Genomic DNA, 21,484 nt, shown 5'->3' with positions numbered 1-21,484 from the left:
AGCCCCGACTACTACAGGGCACCGAGATTAGGCTCTTAATCACTGCAACACATACTCCATTAAAAGGCCGGTATACTAAATGCTAGAATGCAACAAGGAAACAGAGGAAAGACAGTCCATACTGACATGATGAAGGTAGAGATATTCCAGTAGTAAAATTCCTGTTCTCAATCTGACAACAAGCATTGGCATAGCCAATAGGTCTCGACTTTGGGACCCTATAAGTATTTAGTTATGCAGCACTATATCCTAACTGCAACAACATTAACTGTTGCATGGCTAGACACTTATAAGGTCCCAAAGGCGAGACCTATTGGCTATGCCAATGCTTGTTTTGGTAGGCACGGGGAGATTAAGTGATTTGCCCAGAATCACAGGATGTGGACACGACCCCAAGGCTCAGAACCTTGGTTTCCCAGCTCCAAAGTCGGCAATCTAGCTGTCAGACCACATCCTCTCACTTGTTCTTTGGGCCAAGCTTGGATTTTCACAATCCCTATGAATTCAGTGACATAACACCGATGGCAGCACCCCCACTCTGAAAACTGTTCCAGCACCAACGTTCCTATGTTTGCCTTCCTCCTTAATTCTCCCTTTCTGCTTTTCTCTCTCTCTTGTTCTGGGTCAAACAAAAGCCTATGCTGAAAAATAAGTTCTGGTCCCCCATGATGAGCGCCAAGGCCCACCACCTATGCAAACTGAGGACTTCAGGCATTGAGGAGCGGTGTAACATATAGACCTGCTGGCTCTGGATAGGAAACGAGCAGACTTGTTTGCGGCTGGGCCTAGCTCGGCCGCCGGCTGGGATCTAACTGCTTGACGGTCTTATCTGGGCTCGTCTCTAGCTAGGCCTCCCATATTTAAGCTAAACTGCGGCCAAACATGCATCACAAGATATCTGGTCCGAAACCAATTATGTGAGCAGCTTCTCTTCGGCGTACTCAGTGATTACAGCCCCGTCCAATTTGCAAAAAGACAATCCGAGGCCGTTTGAGGCCACTCCGTGATTACCGCCGCATCCAGGCCAGCACAACCATCACTCGACGTCACACTCAGTTTTCGATGTTTTGTGGTTGCAACGTCATCTGTTGGACAACACGTTTATTACACACTGCGCTCTGACCCAACTATCGTTCTCTCAAGTAAGCTGCACTGCGAAATTTTAATGACAATACAGATATCTGGAAAAGTGAAGTATGCGTCATTGCGCCCCTTTCACTGCTGACTAAGAGAGGACAAGTTGGGGGGTCACCCTTATGACACAGGGCTTTAGGGACAGTGCAGGTGTGTTGTGGCTAGGACTCAGGGGAGTTCACGGGCAGAGGAGGGCTGTTAGTAAGGCCAGAGCGGCCGACTTTGAAGCTGGGGAGCCAGGTTTGAGTCTTGCGGGAGGCTCAAACATCCTGTGATTCTAGGCAATCACTTTAATCTCCCTGTGCATAAAAATGATAAATGAATGTGTCCGTCTGTAATTCAACTGGTGCTCATATCAAGCGATCTGAAAACTTCGGGTCGAGTGCAGGCTATATAATAGTGCAAAAAAAAAAAGTGGAGGGCTGTTAGTAAGGGCAGACAAAGGAGAACAAGTGATATAGGAAATGCCATGCACGCCCCATGGACGCTCTCTGTTGCAAACGGCTGAAGGGGGGGTAGCGGGGGAATTGGAGTATGAATGACTTCGGGCGTGAAGACAAACGGTTGGGAAGGGGGGACAGGAGGGTAGACAGTACAAGGTAGGGACCTGGAGGAAGAGAATGAGATGGGGTGGAGAATGGGGGTAGTAAGGGGATAGGAGGGCGCGTGGAGGGAGAGAAGAAGCGGTAGAGGTGCAGGAGAATCGTTTGGTAAAGCGGTGGTGGGAATTGCAAAGAGAAAATGTGAAATTGAGGCGAAACTACAAATTGAAAAGCAAGCGAGATGTAGGTGCGATGAAGCAGGCTGGGGCGGGAAGGAGAATGGAGCATATCAAGGGAGGGGGAGTGGCGGCAGCTCGCGGGAGGGGCAGAGCTGACAGCTCCAGGGCAGTGCTCGAATGAGCGGTCCTTGAAGAGCAACAGCTGGGATCCCTCTGGGTAAAACTGGTGACCAGTGAGAGAGGCGCTGTCCGCTCTGGATCCCTGCACGACCGGTGCGAGGGAGGACACCCGGTGTAGGGGGGCAGCGGGCAGTGAGCTGAAGAGCCGGAGCGGGGAATGCAGGGATGTCAGTCTTTGAGAACACGGACAACTCAGGTAAGGAGGGTCGGTAATTCAACCAGGCTGCAACACTCCCCCCTATCTAGCAGACGTATGCGCGGGAATTCTTTCATGTCATGATGCGGTATGGTGGCATTGTATAGCGCTTACTTCGCTGTTTAAAGCTCAACCCAAGCGCTGAAGGGGGGCACAAAAGAGAAAGAGAGATAAGTGTGAGAGAAGAGACTCCCATGGAGCAAGTTTGAAGGTCCAGGAGAAACAAGCACGGTCCGCTTTCACTTACGTCCGTCGTGAAAGCTTTCTTGTCTTTATGGGGCCATGTGTTTGAAACACATGGGCCCATAAAGATAAGATAGCTTTCACGGCAGAAGGAAGGCAGACGAGCCCGTCCAAATGGGACGTGTCAGAAAGGCGGACGAAAACGTCACAAACACCTCTTTTCCAATGGCTGGCCACTGTTTAGCATAAACGGTGACGCCGGCCAATGGAAAAGAGGGGCGGGGCTTAATGCCCTTTACAGAAAATACTCCAAATCATTAAATCTCGCCAGCGAGACTGCGCATGTGCACAGCCTACGCCAGGCAAGACCTAAAACCGGAACCCACAAAATCAGATTTGCATGAACTATGGAATTATTTTTGATGGATTTTTAAGCTGAACAAGGATATTTGTACCAATCACCATTGTGCACATTATAATAAAAGCAACCATTAGTACAGCATACTGTACAAAGAAAAACAAATGATCTCCTTGCGCCCTATTGACCAATTAAAATTCTGAGGTTGCCTCCTTGATATAGGTAGAAGCTTAAATTGTGCAACTGAACAGAAAATATTATGCTGAGGAACTACCCATTTAGTTTGAGGCCCTTATTTCAGAAAACTAAATCCCAGCAGAGTGCCTCAAGGTAATTCAATTTGCAGTGCACTTAAAACAAGAGCATACACTCCCTCAAATGTGGTGCAGGTTCAGCGTACATCCTAATGCCAGCTTACAGGCTCAAAAAGGTTTTGCTTCTTTCAGGCAGTCAGAGGGTGACTATTTGCCTCTAAATGCAATGCCCATAAAAAACATTCTCACCTTTATCACTCGGAAGCTCAGGTATCGCTTGTTCAACATGATGATCTTGTACTCGTCGCTGGCATCATCCATCACATGCCTCAGTGCTAGCAACGAAGGAGTATTAGTCAGGATGGCATTGCGCCAGACCGGGTCACCTTCATGGGAGATGACCATTTTCTCTTCATTTGCAGTGATGGCATCATACAGGACAGAAGGGTCATCATACTCATCTGGCGAGGTGAAATGGTCCTACCAGGAAAAGGGGGATAAAGGTGATAAAGATGAGCACCTTAAGAGCTGGTGGGGCAGAGAAGCATCTCTGGAAAGCAAGTTACTGGGCAGTTCACATACATTTATTTTTCAACCAATGCTATTGTCAATCATCTCACAGGATCAATCATTTAAGTGCAAAGGAGGTGCCCATCAGCAGTTTCGAAGTATAACTGGCTACGAGGACATTTCTTGTAATCTGCAGAGTCAGAAGCAATGGCACAAACTTTTACAAGTACAGCAACTTGCAAATGACCACGTAAAACATGGCCAGAGGTGGCCACAGAAAGAAGTGTGAAATAATAAGTACAGCCAACATTTATTTTTTAAGATGGAATCTAATTTGATGTGATGGCAGGCCTCCAGAAGGGATCAGACATTTAGAAGCAAACACCTTCTTTCCTCCCAATTTCGGGCTGCAGCAGTTCAAATGAATTACCTGATGGAGCTTCAGAGACATGCGGACACCAGGGGCCAGCACCCGGTGTAATAGGTCCATGTCAGCAAAGATCCACTCATCTCGGGGGGAAGTAATGCGGAAGTCTCCTTTGAAGAGGGCATGAAGTCCATACAAGAAGGGTTCCAGGCTGCTGTAGGAAGTGGCAAGCGATCAGTTTGTTTTGCCCGCAAAGGGGAAAAATATTGCCACCTTATTTTACCATTCATGACTATTCAAGAATCTCACACACACATCCAGGAGCGGCAAGCTCTCACCTTGCTGACATACTGTGGGAGGCCGTGCCAAGGGCCCGACGTCCTAAGATGCACAGCCCAAAGCACAAAGTCACCAGAGGAGAGTTCCAGTCCCGCTCCACGGGCTGCAAAGACAAAAGAACTGGCTATGTTAAAACCCTGTCAAGGCTAGCATGCATTTTCCTCGTCCTACTATTTCATGAAAATATTATTTTAAGGGTGTATATATGCTCATGCAACACTTTGAGTTACCAGCTGGTATTGCATCAAATTGGGAACTTAAATCAACCAAATACAAAATGTTCCTGTGGTACAGAAAAGAACAGGGTGTCTGGCGTGCACAGCTCCTGGTTTGTTCCCTAGAGCAGGGGACCTTAATGTTTTTTTTCAGCTAGATTCCCATGTTTCTTACATCTAGTAGTTTGGACTTACATATTAATATTAAAACATTTTATTTTTGTGGAATTGACCATATAACCTTAGCAGGAATTCACTATGACGTGAAGCGTAAGCCCACCATGTCCAATATGTATTCTCCATTTTCAGGTGCTCTTTTCTCCTTACCTTATTTAAAAGTGTACTGAAATCGTTGAAGATCTTTTTTGAGCTCCAACTCTCCTTCACTGTGGCAGTGAGACAATCTCATGTGAATTGAGAACGGCTTAAAACTGCAAGTTTTAAATGCTGCTTACCTAAAACACTGAATCTGCAGTTTGTCATACTGTAGATTCACATGTTGTGCACTCTCCTGCCATTTGCTTCTGGATTCAAAAAAACAAACGTGTTTTGCTTTTAAGTCATTATTGTAGTTTTTATGTAGAACCATTGTGTTTGAGCCTGAAGTCCACATCTTTGGGCTCTTAATTTTTTCAGTTCTGAGGACTTACTCGAGGAATTATGATTCTGTTTTTTGTTAGCGGTTGTTGGAATGTCTTTAAAGGATTGTTTAGGAAATCTCCACAATGATTTTGAATCCTTGGCAAGGGCGTCTTGTGATTGTTTCCCTATGCTTCTTTAGAGCTATACAGTCCACCCCAGCCCTCTTTTTCAGAGAATTCCCTTATCAGACATGGAAGGTTGTTTTTCTTGTGCCATCTTCTATGGAGTGAGCAGCATAGTATTAGTTATTACAATTTTTATAACGAACACAGTGCAGGTGGCTGGGTTTGTGCTTTGATAAAAAGGAGGTTGACTTAAAGCATAACTGATGTCTAAGGATCTCCTACCAATCGGGATGATCAAATCCCACTTATGGGGACAGATTTCCGCTGCTGAAGGTAGACCTGTAAAATAAGACTGTGATGAAGCAATATGGCAATATCTAGCAGTCGTGAAGAGAGGAGGATGGGGCAGCTGTGCAAGTGGAATGCCTAATTTCGACAAAGAGCAAAACAATTGAGCAGTGACTACCACAGACCATAAAGACAGACTGGACCGGGGCTGAGCCGCACCGTATCACAGCCCGGGTTCCTGATGCTCCTAGGAAAGGTGAGAAAGCAGAGTGGAGCCACGTTGAGCGGGGTGCTTAAGAGTTCACTCCAGTCTGGCAATTCCTTGTACTTTCTCTGCAGACTCGCGGGCAGGCAGAGCGGCACTGCGTTACTCCGCTAATCCGCATCTCCACATTACCGGAGAGCAGCAGCGTCCCATGCTTTCAGAGCCCCGCTAGAATCCCCTGTCCTCCTTGCAACATGTAATTTCTGTGGATGTTGATTGCTGCTGGGGGTGGAAGTTCAGATCCAGATACCGCGCTCAGCACTAGGTGTAGTAGCAACAAGGGGACACGATGTGGAGGTGGTGGATGTAGCGGTCGGTGAAACCTACATCCGTGGTAACCTTGGTTAGGGTCCTAAGGGCCTGGAAACTTCTGAGGTGGGGAGACCGAAGTCGACAGCGAGCATCCGATAAAGCAACTAGAAACCAGTGCCCGCCAGTCCCCACTGGGTGAAAAGGATTGAGAAGCATGGAAAGGACAGTGAAAAAGGCTCACAAATTGTGGAAAAGCTACATCTCATATGATATCTCCTTTGGCAAGCAACATTAAAGCTCACTCTTTGGAGAAATACTCTGCTGAGAAGTTGAGGGAAAAAAAAGTACCCACATTTTTGAAGCAACCCTGACAACCACATTGAAATAAATGTTTTTGTCAGTAAGTGACAGTCGGCAGAATAGAGTAACGAAGTGGTAGAGTGAGTTACAGGAATATCTATGGTGCTTTTTCCTAATAATCGCCTGAGGTAAGGAGACAGCCATGGTGCAGCGGGACTAGCATGTTTGTAATACTGTTGTTATACTCTTTATAACCTGCTATACTTAGTATACAGCGGTGCGGGGACTCACACAGCTTCCTTGTGAAACTTTTCTTCAGCTACCAACCTACGTGTTACTCCTCCACCCATACCTTGTTAAGTCAGTGATGGGAGGGACTTGCTAGAAACCACATGAAAGCCATAGTGTTGGCGTAGCGTTGCTGTATAGAGGTTGATTGGGGTGGTTTACTGTTGTCCCCGTTTGAAGAGGCGTGGAATAGGCCAGGCGCACATGGGAAGAATAATGGCGGCCAAAAAACTGCATTTTGGGAAGGTGGTCTAAGCCAGATTGTGTCAAATCAAAATTGAATATCTTAAGGAATAAATTCAGTCATATAGGGATACTTCAGGGTTGTTTTTAACATACATACCTACTTCCTCAAACCATCCAAAGTTGTTAATTCTGAGGCTGTGGAATAAGTCAACCTCAGGGACTCCAATTTTCCATCGATTGAAACAACTCAAAGTGCGTTTATTTCCAAACTCTCTCGGCAGACATTTAGAGAAGATCTCACCCACCCATTTTGTAAGATTTCACATTACCCGATATACATCTCTTATACTCTATTGCTCATAACAGCTTCACTAAATCCCCACTGACTCATTTATCTCACTCAACCCCAATTAGGAAAGCTCTTATGTCCCTATTTTGCACTACACCTAGTAAATTTTCAACTTCTCATATCAATAACCTAAGGTCGTTGGACCCCAATTTGAATGTCTCCTTGCACCCAGCTGGGAGTCATGCCCAATTTATGAACGGCTGCACTGTTCAGAAAGAATTTCGTCCTCAGTCTTAAATTTGCTAAAGAAAATGTCAAGTGACTCAGACCATACCCTAGACATACTTTCCGTAATCTTGAAAGGACTTCCAATAAAAGCTACAGTCCCACTGAATGGGATTCAAGACGGAGGGTGTCTAAAGGAGCCTGTGGAAGTCGGTATTCAGGTTGGATGTCCATGGTCTAAGGTTTCTGCCCTGGCTTGTGATAAAGTCCCGAGAGACATCGAGTTGGATTCATTGTGCCTAGAGGAACTTTTCTTGTACATTGAACTACAACAGCTTGCGCCTAGCAGGTTAGTCCATGATACACCGCAGGAGTCCTGCCTGATCTTCAATAAAAAGAACAAGCAATGGCAAAGCCAGCAGGTTTCGGCAATCCGAGCGCTACTGGCGCTGTCAATGACAATGTCTTTTAGCCATGTGTTATGGAGTGGATTGGATGTATGTGGTGTCGAGTGGAATTATGTGGGTTGGACTGGAATTATTAGTTGCACAATTATATGGCGTGTATCTGTGTGGTGTCAAGTGTGGAGTTGTGTAGTGGAATTATGTGGCATGGTGTACAGAAGAAATATGTGGATAGTAATTACGTGATATTGAGTGTACTGGAATTATGTGGAGTGGTATGTGTCTTGGAGTGTAATTATGTGGAGTGGTATTGTGTGTTGTGGAATGGCATGTAGTGAAGTGGAAATATGTGATGTTAAAGTTTGTGGCATGATGTGGAATTCTGCTGAGCCCAGAGCAAGATGGCCACAATGTAGTGCAGCTCTGTTGGCCACGTTCAATAATACGAATATAATCCTGCCATCCGTTGATTACCTGATAGATTAGATTGTGACAGCTATACTGGGGCACTAAGAAGAAGCTGCATTGTGTGTTTACAGGCTGCTCTGGCCCTGGATAGGTGAAAAAACTGAGATAGCGGGCAGCGTGACCTCTTTGAAACTGAAGACAATCGCAGCCTGCACGGTCCCGAGAAGAAACCATTGAGTGGGAGGCAGGTGCAAGACGGAAGAGAGCCTAGACCCCTGCTGGCCCCCACCACATGAAACATGAGAGCTGCTGACCCTGTGAGCTGCGAGAGGCGAAGACAGCGGCTAGAGGATTGGGAGGGCACAAAGCAGTGGCACGTCCCTGAGTGGGGGAGCGGCTGGTGGAACACCGCTGGCAGCGTTGTGGTGAGCTCCAGTGGCAAGTGGCATTTGGACGGCCCCCGGTTGGCCACCCCACAACTTTAGGCAAGAGTGCTGTGGGTCAGGTGTTCCGAAGGGGGCCTGGAGCGACACCACAGCCCCAATGGAGGAAGTAGCAATGATGAACAAGTTACTTACCTTCGGTAACGCTTTTTCTGGTGGATACAGTATCTGCCTGTGGATTCCTCACTTTATGAATATACCCTGCGCCAGCATTCCGCTGAAACTTTTTCCTAGCTCTCCACGCCAACGAGGTTGTCACAATGCTATGGCTCCGCACTCGGCTCCGCATGACGTCACTGGAGCCATAAGAGGGCCACGCCGGCGTGATGACGTCAGTTCCACCCATTTTTTCCGTTTCACCGAGGCGAAACGGACGGACCGACCATATAGACAATGCATACATAGTACACAGTATTCACACAAATACACAGTGTAAAGTGAAAAAGGAAAGCAAAAGAAAGCAAGAATTTCCTATAAGACTACACAAAGGCAAACAGAGGCAATACACAATGACAATATAAAACAACATATTAACGAATACCTCTTTTAAGGTATAACAGGGTGGCCAACGGGGAGGCGGGTGGGTCACTGAGGAATCCACAGGCAGATACTGTATCCACCAGAAAAAGCGTTACCGAAGGTAAGTAACTTGTTCTTCCGATGGATACATCCGTTTGTGGATTCCTCGCCTTATGAATAGAATTCCACAGCAGTTCCACTCTCGGAGGAGGGTGTCCACTCTTCTATACCAAAAAGTCCTGCAAAACAGAGCATGCAAATGGCCATCCCTCCTCATTTCGGAATCTAAGCCGTAATGCTTCGCGAAAGTGTGAAGGGACGCCCAAGTTGCGGCCTTACAGATGTCCAGCACAGGAACACCTCTGGACAAGGCAGAAGTAGATGATTTAGCCCTGGTGGAATGAGCTCTAATGCCTTCAGGAGGCTCCTTACCAGCCAGAGCGTAGCAGATCTTGATGCACAAGATGATCCACCTGGATAGAGTGCGCTTGTGCACCGCCTTGCCCTTCATGCGTTCAATGTAGCCCACAAAGAGCTGATCGTCCAATCGCAGGTCCTTCAATCTATCCAGATAGGAACTAACCGCCCTCTTAGGATCAAAGCGGTGCTGCCTCTCCTCCTCCTTGGAAGGGTGAGGGGGGGATAGAAAGTAGGGAGGGTAATTGACTGCCCTAGATGGAAGGGAGTTACCACCTTAGGCAGAAAAGCAGCCCTGGTCCTGAGAACCATCCTTTCAGCATGAATAGTCAGAAACGGAGGCTTAGAACTCAAAGCCTGAAGCTCACTCACCCTCCTGGCTGAGGTGATCGCCAAAAGGAAGACCGTTTTGAATGACAGCAGTCTTAAAGAACAACTATGCATAGGTTTGAATGGGGAACCCATTAAGAAAGTTAAAACTAGATTTAAATCCCACTGGGGCATAATTAAGGGAGTAGGCGGAAACATATTAGTAAGGCCCTTAAACCTTAAAACAGGAGATTTGAAAAGCGACAGCTGATCAAGCAAACAAAGAAATGCCGATAAAGCTGACAAATAACATTTAACAGAAGCCACAGCACAACCCTGCTGGGCCAAATGCTTCGAAAAACAAAGAACATCAGAAAGATGAGCCTTTAAGGGATCAAAAGACCTCTTTCAACACCATTTAACACATTTTGACCACCTGTAGGAGTAAATGGACTTAGTGGAGTGTTGCCTGGCTGATAAGATGACATCCACCACGTCAGGGGGGAGAAGGAACTCCGGTTGCCCCGTTCAATCTCCAGGCATGAAAGTGCAGGCTCTGGAGGTGGGGGTGAAGAACCTGCCCCTGCGACTACGAGAGGAGGTCTACCCTGAGAGGGAGACGGAGCGGAGGGTGCGATGAGAGGTGAAGTAGATCTGTGTACCACACCCTTCTTGGCCAATCCGGGGTGATCAATATGACTTGGGCCCGGTCTTAGCGAATCTTCCTCAGAACCCGAGGAATCAAGGGTATGGGAGGAAATGCGTAAAGGAGTTGCGAGCGCCAACTCAACTGAAACGCGTCCCCCAACACCCCCCTGCATCAGAAACTGGAGACTGCAGAATGACGGGCAATGTGCGTTCGAGAGTGGGAAACCGGTCCACCCGAGGAGTCCCCCACGTCCGGAAGATGTGTCGAACTACCTCCGGATGAAGCCTCCACTCATGGTCGGCGGAGAACTGCCGACTGAGACTGTCCGCACGCACATTTAGCACCCCGGCCAGATGACTCGCCATCAAGCAAATCCGATGGTCCTGAGCCCAGGACCAAAGCCGCAACGCCTCCCTGCCTCCCTGCAGAGACGGTATGACCCTATTCCTCCCTGCTTGTTGACATACCACATCGCGGTAGTGTTGTCCGTCAGGACTTGAACCGACTGACCGCGAAGGGAAGGGAGAAAGGCCTTGAGCGCCAAACGTATCGCCCGCAATTCCAGAAGATTGACATGAGAATCTTTCCTCTGGAGACCAAAGACCCTTGATCTCCAGATCCCCCAGATGAGCACCCCGCCCTAGGGTAGAGGCATCCGTTATCACTGTGCCACCGATGGAGTTAGATGAAAAGGCTTTCCTTGAGACAGATTGCCCTCCACCAAGACAGATCCGCTGCAGCTTCTCTGGAGATCCTGACAGACTCCCTGAGATCTCCGTTGTGCTGATACCACTGCCTGCGGAGGCACCACTGGAGCGCCCTCATGTGCCAGCGTGCATGGTTGACCAATATAATGCAGGAGGCGAACAGACCTTCCAAATTGGGACAACTGCTCCATTGTGCAATAAATGGATCATTTCCTGAATGTCGAGAACCCTTTGTGGAGGAGGAAAAGCTCAACACACAGTGGTATCCAGTTCAGCCCCAATGAATAGGTTGCGCTGAGAGGGCAGCAGGTGAGACTTGGGCACATTTATCGAAAAACTCAATCTGAACAACAGCTGAGTTGTTACTTGCAGATGACGACGCATCATCTCTGGTGACTCTGCCTTCAGAAGCCAGTCGTCCAGGTAGGGGAAAACCGGGATCCCCGACCTCCTGAGTAAGACAGCCAACACCGCCATCACCTTGGTGAAGACTCGAGGTGCTGTAGTAAGACCAAACTGAAGGACCGCAAACTGGTAATGTTGCGAACCAACCGTAAATCGGAGATACTTCCTGTGCGACTTCAGGATTGGGATGTGAAAATACGCATCCTGCAAGTCGATGGACACCATCCAGTCCTCTTGTTGCAGTGCCTGAAGAACCTGCGCTAGGGTGAGCATCTTGAACCTCTCCTGCTTGAGAAACGGATTCAAAATTCTGAGATCCAGGATGGGTCGTAACCTGCCATCTTTTTTGGGAATCAGGAAAAATTGGGAGTATCATCCATGACCCCTTTCCGGCTCTGGAACCACCACTATCGCACCTTTCTGCAACAGGACAAGAACCTCGTTCTGAAGTAAATGATCCTCCGTGCAAAACACTTGGCAAGGAGGGTAAGGAGGAGGGAATTCCCTGAAGGGAAGGGCGTAACCATTTTCTACCAAATCTAAAACCCAAAAGGTCCAAAGTGACCAATTTCCAATCCCGCAGAAAATGGGTAAGCCGACCCCCCCCAGGACCTGCATGATCCAGGATGGTGGATATAGGGCTGCTTTCCTGCATTACCAGGAGGGGTTGGGGAGGTGGAGGAAGGCTGCCGACCCGCTCCACGAAGGCGACCTCTCCCCTTACCCCTGTAGGACTTGTACAAGGGTTTTGTTGCTGTTGCTGACGGGAACCACGAAAGGCAGATTTCCAAAAGCCACTGTATCGTCTATAGCCATAAGCCCTTGCCTGAGACTGTAGACCCAAGGATTTCGCTGTGGCCTTACTGTCCTTGAACCTTTGCAAAGCAGAGTCAGCTTTTTCTCCAAAAAGCCTAGATCCGTCAAAGGGAAGATCTAGAAGGGCAGCCTGTACATCAGGTGAGAACCCAGAAGACCTCAGCCGTGCACGTCTTCTAGTAGCAATGGATGAGCCCATCACCCTAGCCACCGAATCTGCCGTGTCCAGGCCAGACTGGATGACTACGCGAGCAGCAGCCTGAGAGTCTGCCAGAACCTCACTCAAATTACCCCGGTCTTCCTCAGATAATTTTGGAAGAAGCTGCTTGGCAGAGTCCATAAGGGCATGAATGTATCTACCCAACAAACAGGTAGCGTTGTGGGATTTCAAAGCCATACTCGCTGAGGGGGAAGACCTTCTTTGCAGATTGTCCAAGCTTCTTGGAATCCCTGTCAGCAGGAGCTTGCAGAAAGGCACCCGTAAGACTGCTTTGAACATGAAGCCTGCACCACCAAACTCTCAGGCGAAGGATGAGAAGAAAGGAACACAGGATCTACTGGGGCAGGCCTGTACCTTTTGGACACAGATCTTGAAACTGCAGGAGCAGAAAGAGGATTGCGCCAAACCTCAAGGATCGGCTCCGTCAGGGCATTATTGAAAGGCAAGAATGGTTCAACCACAGAGAACGGAGAATGAAGCACCTCTGTAAGCAAATCAGGCTTATATTCAGCCATAGGGAGCTGCAGATCCAAGAGCTCTGCAGCCTCCCTTATTACAGTATGGTAAGGTGCAACTTCCTTCGAAGGAGAAGCTTTCTGAGAAGCAAAGTCCCACTCCGGGGAGGTGTCAAGTGCACTTGCCTCACACATGCCCTCGAACATATCCTCAGGCTCATAAATTTCACCTTCCTCCTTATCCTCAGCCTGGTACTGTTCCTCCTCTAGCAACCTCTGCGCTTCTCTCCTCGAGCGCATCTTTGGTTGCGGCATCGGCGGCGCCACACGCGGCGTCGATGGCTCCGGGAGCGGCATCAAAGGTGGATCCGTAGCAGCAACCTGCGTCGAACGAATCCGTGAAGAAGGTTCATCGGATGGAGCCGGGTACTGCCCATACGGCGGCGACATCCTCGGAGCCGGAATTTGCCATGACGGCGTCATCAGCATGAATGGCACGAAGGGGGCCTGAGGATAATGGTGAGGCACTCCCAAATTAAATGCCAGAGGACCCACGGGACCAGAAGAGTAAGAGGCCCTGGAAAACACACCATACATCGTATTTAAAAAATGCGAGGGATCCGAACCCGGTGCTGGGAATTAAGGATGCAGCGCCGGTTCGAGATCCGATCGAGGAGCCTCCGGACTCGGAGCCACCAGGGCCACAGAAGCCGATGGTGTCTCAGCATCAGCCGGATTCGATGAACCATCCGGAGCCGGAGAGAATCTCGGCGTCGGAGACTGCGCTGGAGTCTCCTTATACGAAGGAGAATGGGCCGGAGTCGCCTGAGGAGACACTGAAGATGAAGGAGAGAAAGTCCTTAACACGACACCGAGGAACTGGAGAAGGCCATCTCAAAGCCACAGGCTTCGACGAACGGCCTAGAGATCCATGCCTCTTCTTCTTCTTGTGCTTCCTCCTCGAAATATGTGAAGTCGACGACCTCGACTTCAAACGTTTGACCCCTTTTTTCTTTTCTTACTTTAGCCATGTACAGCTTGGCTTCCCGTTCCTTCAAGGCCTTCGGGTTAATCTTCTTACAGCAAGGACAGCCATCGACGTCGTGATCAGATGATGGACACCACACCACAGGCTGTCCTCATGGGGGTCAGTGGTCGACATATGCCTCCCGCACTCCTTACATGGCTTGAAACCAGACTTTCTTGGAGCAGACATGTCAAAACCACAGAAGGAAACCAGACAAATACAAAGTATCCAGGAGAAAGTATTGGAGAGTCCATAGAAAAACCGTTAGCGTCAACAGCGCGGAAAAAAGAGAACTGACGTCATCACGCCGACGTGGCCCTCTTATGGCTCCAGTGACTTCATGCGGAGCCGCGTGCGGAGCCATAGCATTGTGACAACCTCGTCGGCATGGAGAGCAAAGAAAAAGTTTCCGCGGAATGCTGGCGCAGGGGATATTGATAAGGTGAGGAATCCACAGGCAGATGTATCCATCAGAAGGTAGCGTCGTGGTAAATCCCTATGGAGGTGCGACACCTGGGCCGGTCGCAAGTGAAGCGGACAAGCCTAGGGGGCCTAACGACTGTATGAATGAAGCCAGATGCGCTGAGGCGGTCTGGCTAGGGGGGCTGCTTGAAGGTGGGGAAATGTCCCTCTGGCTGCATGCGGGGAGGTAATATGAACTGAACCTGTACGGCCTCACTGAATTGGACGCATTGCGGGAACTGTGAGGAGTGAGCATAGGCCTGAATGCAGGGATAACTCCCAATGCACTACAGCTGTTGGGGCCCTGTTACTGGCTGCGGCTCCCCTCTGTTAGTAGTGTCTGCCACCTCTACCAGGGAGGATACAGTTGGTCTGTTGGTCTCTGGCCTGCATGAAGATACAGACCTGGCAAGAAGCAGTAGCAAAGTCCCATTTTGCTCAGCTGAATAGTGGCACAAATGAAAACTATCACAAGTGTGTTGCTGGAGCTGCAACAGAATAGAAGGAATGCGTTACTTACCTGTAACTGCAGTTATCCAGTATTGGTATCTTTCATAGATTCACATGCCTGAATCATTCCCCGTCGTCGGGATGGGAGTCCCCGGTACACAAATAAAGTAATGTCTCACTAGACATATAGAGTAATAGGCCAAGGGCCTCACCTTAGTAACATATCCACGTCCTTTTGTAAAAAAAGACCAAACTTTGGAGAGGAGCCAATCAGCTATCACAACCCTCTAGAACCTTGCTAAGTAGTGGTACCACTGAGAGACCCAAGAGTCCTTCCAGGGGAGGTGGGTGGGCTGCATGTGAATCTATGAAAGATACCAGTACTGGATAACTGCAGTTACAGATAAGTAACTCATTCCTTATCCAGTATCAGGGTATCTTTCATAGATTCACATGCCTGAATCAGAGTAGTAAGCAATGATAAGCACATTTCGAAAGGTACAGTATATATGAATTCACCAGATAACATATCAACGTGAAAATAGAAAGTACCAAAAAGCAATGAAATAGCATAGGAATAAAACAAAATAGAGAAATGTGCGTATAGAAGAAAGGATGGTGGGATGAAAGGAAGGGCTCACCTCTAATGAAATAGATGATGGAGCACCAATTGACCCACTGCAGCGTCTTTCATGAGTTCCGTATCCAGGCAGTAATGCTTGGTAAATGTATGCGGCGTCTTCCATGTTGCCGCTAGGCAAATGTCCGCAATGGGCACACCTGCAAAAAGTGCCATTGAAGTAGAGATTGCCCTCGTGAAATGGGCTCGAACTGTGGAGAGCAGGGGCTGCCCCGCTTGCTGGTGACAAAAAGTAATAGCTGCGGAGATCCAGCGAGAGATACTTTGTTTAGTGAGTGGAAGACCAGTCCTAGGTAGATTGTAAGCCACAAAGAGTTGGTTGGATTTGCGGAATGTCTGTTTTGTCAATGTAGAATTTCAGGCAGCGTTTAAGATCCAAAGAATGCAGAGTCTTTTCTGCCACTGTTTGAGGATTTGGAAAGAAGGATCGCAACACTATAGGCTCATTGAGATGGAAGTTTGAAGGAACCTTGGGTATAAATTTCGGATTCGTGCATAGTATAACCCTGTCGTGTTTGAATTGAAGGAAAGGGTCTTGAATTGAGAAAGCATGAAGTTCACTCACTCGCCGAGGTAAGGGTTAGAAGGAGCGCTGTTTTTCAGGAGAGATACTTAGGATCAGCTCTGTGTATTGGCTCAAAAGGGTGTTTTATAAGCTGAGCCAGAACCGTGTTGAAGGAGGTAAAGTCTTCACTGGAGGGAATGTCCTAAACAGGCCTTTAAGGAATTGTTTAATTAACCGATGAGACCACAGAGAAGGGTCTGCAAAGGATCTCCTGAAACGGGATAATGCTGCCAGATGGACTTTAATGGAGGCATGAGCGAGACCAGATTTCGCCAGATGGAGAAGGTAAGGCAGTATTTGCTCTGGAGAGGATGAAAGAGGGTGTATCTTGTTTGACTTGCACCAGATACAGAACCTCTTCCATTTTAAGGATTATGTTTTGTTAGTACTATCTGCTCGAGCCCGAGCCAGAACTGCTCCACAGTCCGGAGGTATGTCTAGACTCTGGAACTCTCTGAACTCAGGAGCCAAGCTGATAATCTGAGAGATGCTGGATCCGGATGCTGGACTTGTTGGTTGATCATAGTGAGAAGAGAGGGAAACGGTTTCAACCAGATCGGCGGTTCCAGGGAGAGAAGTTGAAGCTCTGTGAACCAGTGTTGGCATGGCCAGGCTGGAGCTATGCTATGCTGAGCGTGCAAGGTTCCGCTTACAAGTTCCTGAGAACCCTGGGAATTGGTGGAAAAGCGTATGCAAAGACGTTGCACCATGCGATCGAAAATGCATTCCCTAGAGATCCCTTCTGAGGATGCCAGCTTGCGAAGTGTTGGCATTCTGCTTGGTAGCGAAGAGGTCCAGAAAAGGGGTGCCCCATTGAAAGAAGATGCGGTTGAGAGTCCGTTGATTCAACTCCCATTTGTGACATGCTCTCTGCTCAAAGAGTCGGCCAGAACGTTGTGTGTTCCTGGAACATACTCTGCTCGAAGAGAAATGTTGTGAAGGAGCAACCAGTTGCAGATGTTTTGCGACTCGTGGGAGAGTGTTAGAGAACAAGTCCCTCCCTGCTTGTTTAAATAGTGCATTGTTGTGGTATTGTCGGTCTGTACAAGCACTAGTGAATTTCTGATTCGTGGTAGGAATGCCAGAAGAGCGAGATAAACTGCTCGTAGCTCCAGGAGATTTATGTGGAGTTTCCTTTCAGAAAGGGACCATTTCCCGCTGATCTGGAGTTCTTGGAGGAAAGCTCCCCAACCTTCCAGGGACACATCCGTTGGGATGGTATGTGGAGAAGCAGGAAGCAAGAAAGTCAAGCCTTGAGAAAGATTCTGAGGGCAAATCCAGCACCGTAGAGCCTTTATCATCTGAGGGATAACCTTGATGACATCGTCGAATCATCCCGTACATTGGACCCATTGAGCTGAAAGTGCTTCTTGAAGAGGGCGCATGTGAAGGCGACAGTGTGGAACTAGTAGAATGCAGGAAGACATCATCCCAAGCAGGGATTTGAAAAGGCGCACTGTAAGAGACTTTTTGGATCGTATGCGAAGCGCCAAGGAAAGAAGCTTGTCTCTTCATTCTTGTGAGGGAAACTCTTTCTTCCGGAGCGTGTCGAGAGTAGCACCTAAGAAAGTTATACGCTGGGAAGGCCGAAGGACGGACTTGTCCTGATTGAGTGTAAGCCCCAAACAATCGAAAAGCCTTAGACAGGCGTCGGAAGACCTGGACGCGCCTTCCAGAGAGGGTGCGTTGACGAGCCAGTCGTCCAGATATGGAAAGACCTGATGGTGTTGTCTGAGATATGTGGCAACGGGAGAAAGGCATTTTGTAACAATGCGTGGCGCCGATTTGAGTCCGAACGGCAGGACACGGAATTGGTAATGCCTGCCCGCTACTGCGAATCTCAGAAATGTTTGTGGTTGCGGTTGGATCGGGATGTGAAAATAGGCATCCTGAAGGTCTAAAGACACCATGTAGTCGTCCGCATTGAGTAGCTGTAGTACTTCCTGGATGGTAACCATACGAAATGACTGCTTTTTCAAGAATTTGTTGAGACTTCTCAAGTCTAAAATCGGTCTCCATTTCTTCTCGTATCAGGAAAAAACGGGAGTAAAATCTCTTCCCCCTTTGACGTAGAGGAACTCTTTCTATAGCACCCTTCTAGAGCATAAATGAAAGTTCCAGGAGCAGAGCACGTACATTTTTGTGAAGCATAGGTCGGGGAGGGGTTTGGGGAGGGATTTGAATGAACTCTAGTGAATGTCCGAATTGATCTAGTTGCAGAACCCAACGGTCCGTTATTTGCTTCCAATTTTTTAGAAAGTGGGAAATTCTTCCTCCAACCTTTGAGGGCAGAGAGGAGCTGGAGAGCGGTGGTAGTGGGAAGTCATTGTCGCCGAGCAGCGTCTTTCTGTCGACCTACTTTGCCACGAAAGGAAGACTTAGTGTAGGTGGATTGCTGTTGACGTTGCTGGTATTGTGGCCGATATTACTGAGTGGAAGAAAAGGAAGATCGGTGTTGGTAATCACCTCTGGCAGATGTTTGACCTCTTCCCCTTGAGCCCCGAAAAGATGGGTTTTTGAATTGGAGGGTACCCAAAGCCCTAGCCGTGTCGGTATCCTTTTTTATACCCTGCAGAGCTTCATCAATGTGTGTTCCAAAAAGAAGCTGACCATCGTAGGGCATGACCAAAACTTTTGTTTGTACCTCTGGTCGGAACGAGGTCGCCTTCAACCAACCCTGGAGCCGTAATACAGCTGCGCCATCCAGTTGGCGAAATCCAGTAGAGGCGATATCCATCGCACAGTCTATGATCTCGGATGCAGACCGTTCGCCCTCCAGCAAGATCTTTTTTGCTTCTTCCTTTGAGTCATCTGGCAGGGCTGCAAGATATGGAGCAATATAATCCCACATCTGCCTGTTATAGCATCCTAACAGTGCCAAGGAATTGGATGCATGCACTGTTAATGCGGACATGGACGAGAAACGTTTGCCGATATTATCAAGCCGTCTACCCTTTGTCCGGAGGAGCGGTCAGCAGAGCAGAAGGATTTTTTAATTTTCGCTGAGCAGCTTGAGTGATGACGGAGTCTGGTTTAGGATGGCCAGTTAGGCAAGATGGAGCAGTATCTGGAGCCCTGTATTTTTTGTCCAGACGAGGTAATACTGGAGGAACCGAGGAAGGGTTCTGCATTATCTTAACACCATGATCCCATATGTAATTTATAATAGGGATCGATCTGACGGATTTTTTAAAAGGCTCCTTAAAATCAGAGGAAGCAATCCTGCTGGTGTGAAGGCATGGGTATTTGGAAACGGTGTGCCGCCCTTTCCACTATGTTGTGAAATCCCCCAATGTCCTCAGGAAGCGAGTCCGCTTGAGCGGGCACGGGGGAAGCTGGACAGGGGAGTACATAATCGTCCCACTCATCACAAGTAGATTGGGAATCTTGAAGTTCCCCTTCATGTTGATCCTCCTCCTCATTGTCCGTAGAAAGCGGAGGTGGTGATGTGACAGGCTCAGACTGCAAACTTAAAGGTGGAGGCCGCGGTCTTGGCAGTGGAGACACAACTGGAGGCGGAGACGTGGCAGAAGTGGGAAATCTCTGCTTATAGCCCGAAATGAGGAATTGCAGATCAGAAACTAGAGATGCAGGTAGACAGACCATGGGAGGTGGATGGTATTCTTCAGGATAAACTGCCTGATCTTCCTGCACTTGATCCTCATAGTCTGAACTGTCCTGGTACTTAACGTTAAGTTGAGATGGGCTTGTCGCCATTCGAAACTTACTGCCATAATCAGAATCTTCTTCCTCCAAAAGATGTGCTGAAGGCAAGAGCTGGACCCTACTAGGGGAAGTCAGGGCGGCGTCAACGTACGTTTTGTGATTTTTAGATGCACGTACGTACTTTTTAGGTTGGAATCTGCGGTCGTCGACGGGCCCGTCGACGGTATAGTCGCAGACGGTGAAGCGTCGATGGGCACCATGGTAGATGGAGGTCCCGTCGTCAGCCGTCGTCGAAGGTGTCGTCGTCATCGATGGAGTTTGTCAACGGAGCCGTCGTCGACGATGAAGTGGATGTCGATGGGACAGCCTTCGTCGATGGTGTCGTCGTCGACACAGTCGTCGGCGATCGCAGCGTCGACGGCAATTTGGACGTCGACGAGGTCTTCTTTACCTTAAGCGTCGACGAGACAGATTTACCAGCCGTCGACGATGGAGTCGTCGTCGACGGGGATAATGAAGGAGACGCGAAAGAAGTTGAAACTGTCGTCGTCGACGACGAGGTTACACTCAATGCCGTAGATGGAGATTTCCTCATTGTCGAGGCCACCGTCGACGAGGTGGAAGAAGGCTTTTTGAAGGTGTGAAGAACTTCCTGAGGAGAAACCTTCGCTGAAAGGAGGGACCTCTGAAGACTTTTTATGCGCCTTCTTTAGAGGTGGCTGCGATGAAGGGCCTGGAGAAGCCACCCTTGGTCTTTTCTGAGAGGACTGAGAAGATATGGAAGAGCCCTCCCTTTCCTCAGAAGTGAGTACTTGTTCTTTGTCTTTAAGCCTCAGCAGCCAGATTAAGAGGCGTCCCTCACGATCTTTGAGGGTCTTGGAGGAAAAGGTACGACATACCTTACAGTCCTTTGAGGAGTGATCCGGATAAAGGCAGTAGAGACAGTTCTTGTGTTGGTCGTCCACATGAAGTCTCTTTTCCACAGGAAGCACAAGATCTAAAAAGGCCTTTCTTTGGAGTATCTTCCATGAAGAAACTGGAGAACTTCACCCCGAAGTTGGAATTTTGAAGTAAGAAGCACTGGAAATCCAAAGACAAGGAAAGCTGAGCAGAGCTCAGAGGAGACTCCCTTAGCACGACGTGAGGTAGAAAATCTGAGGGACTAGAGCTCCTTCCAGGAAGGTTCTAGAGGGTGGGGATAGCTGATTGGCTCCTCTCCAAAGTTTGGTCCTTTTTTACAAAAGGACATGGATATGTTACTAAGGTGAGGCCCTTGGCCTATTACTCTATATGTCTAGTGAGACATTACTCTATGTACCGGGGACTCCCATCCCGACGACGGGGAATGATTCAGGCATGTGAATCTATGAAAGATACCCTAATAGTGGATAAGCTGGGGGGCCTGTGGGGCACATTACACACCGGATGTCAGCGAGAACCTGTGAACCCATTGCCCCTGAGGGAATCCTTGACATGACCAGTTTGGCATGCTACTTCATGGTCGCTGCAGCACGTAATCTGGACTGGAAAACAGGGAGCAACAGCTAACACTGCTGGCTGCCTCTCGAAGAAACAACAACACTGGCTTGAAACATAGCCGTGGTACCTCATCGTTGCCCAGGCGAGTACCTTACAGCATAATAGTTGGATGGAACGGCAGAATAT

The 21,484-nt window shown here is 48.4% G+C and overlaps 1 protein-coding gene across 2 annotated transcripts in view; it reads right to left on the bottom strand.

Moving 5' to 3' along the window:
- PCNX3 (pecanex 3) overlaps window positions 1–21,484 on the bottom strand; it is a 682,255-nt gene that overhangs the window by 101,181 nt on the left and 559,590 nt on the right. Inside the window, exons 29-31 of one of the 2 annotated variants that reach the window (XM_085625837.1) lie at window positions 4,242–4,345; window positions 3,967–4,114; window positions 3,276–3,506 (exon numbers count right to left, since the gene is read on the bottom strand). In XM_085625837.1, the coding sequence (XP_085481963.1) occupies window positions 3,276–3,506; window positions 3,967–4,114; window positions 4,242–4,345 (483 nt within the window). Of the gene's footprint in view, window positions 1–3,275; window positions 3,507–3,966; window positions 4,118–4,241; window positions 4,346–21,484 lie in introns of both variants that reach the window. The other variant, XM_085625836.1, reaches the window with a different exon arrangement.

Source organism: Triturus cristatus, chromosome 9, assembly GCF_964204655.1.
Source record: "Triturus cristatus chromosome 9, aTriCri1.1, whole genome shotgun sequence".
Taxonomy (NCBI): domain Eukaryota; kingdom Metazoa; phylum Chordata; class Amphibia; order Caudata; family Salamandridae; genus Triturus; species Triturus cristatus.
This window is presented reverse-complemented; position numbering and strand designations above follow the sequence as displayed.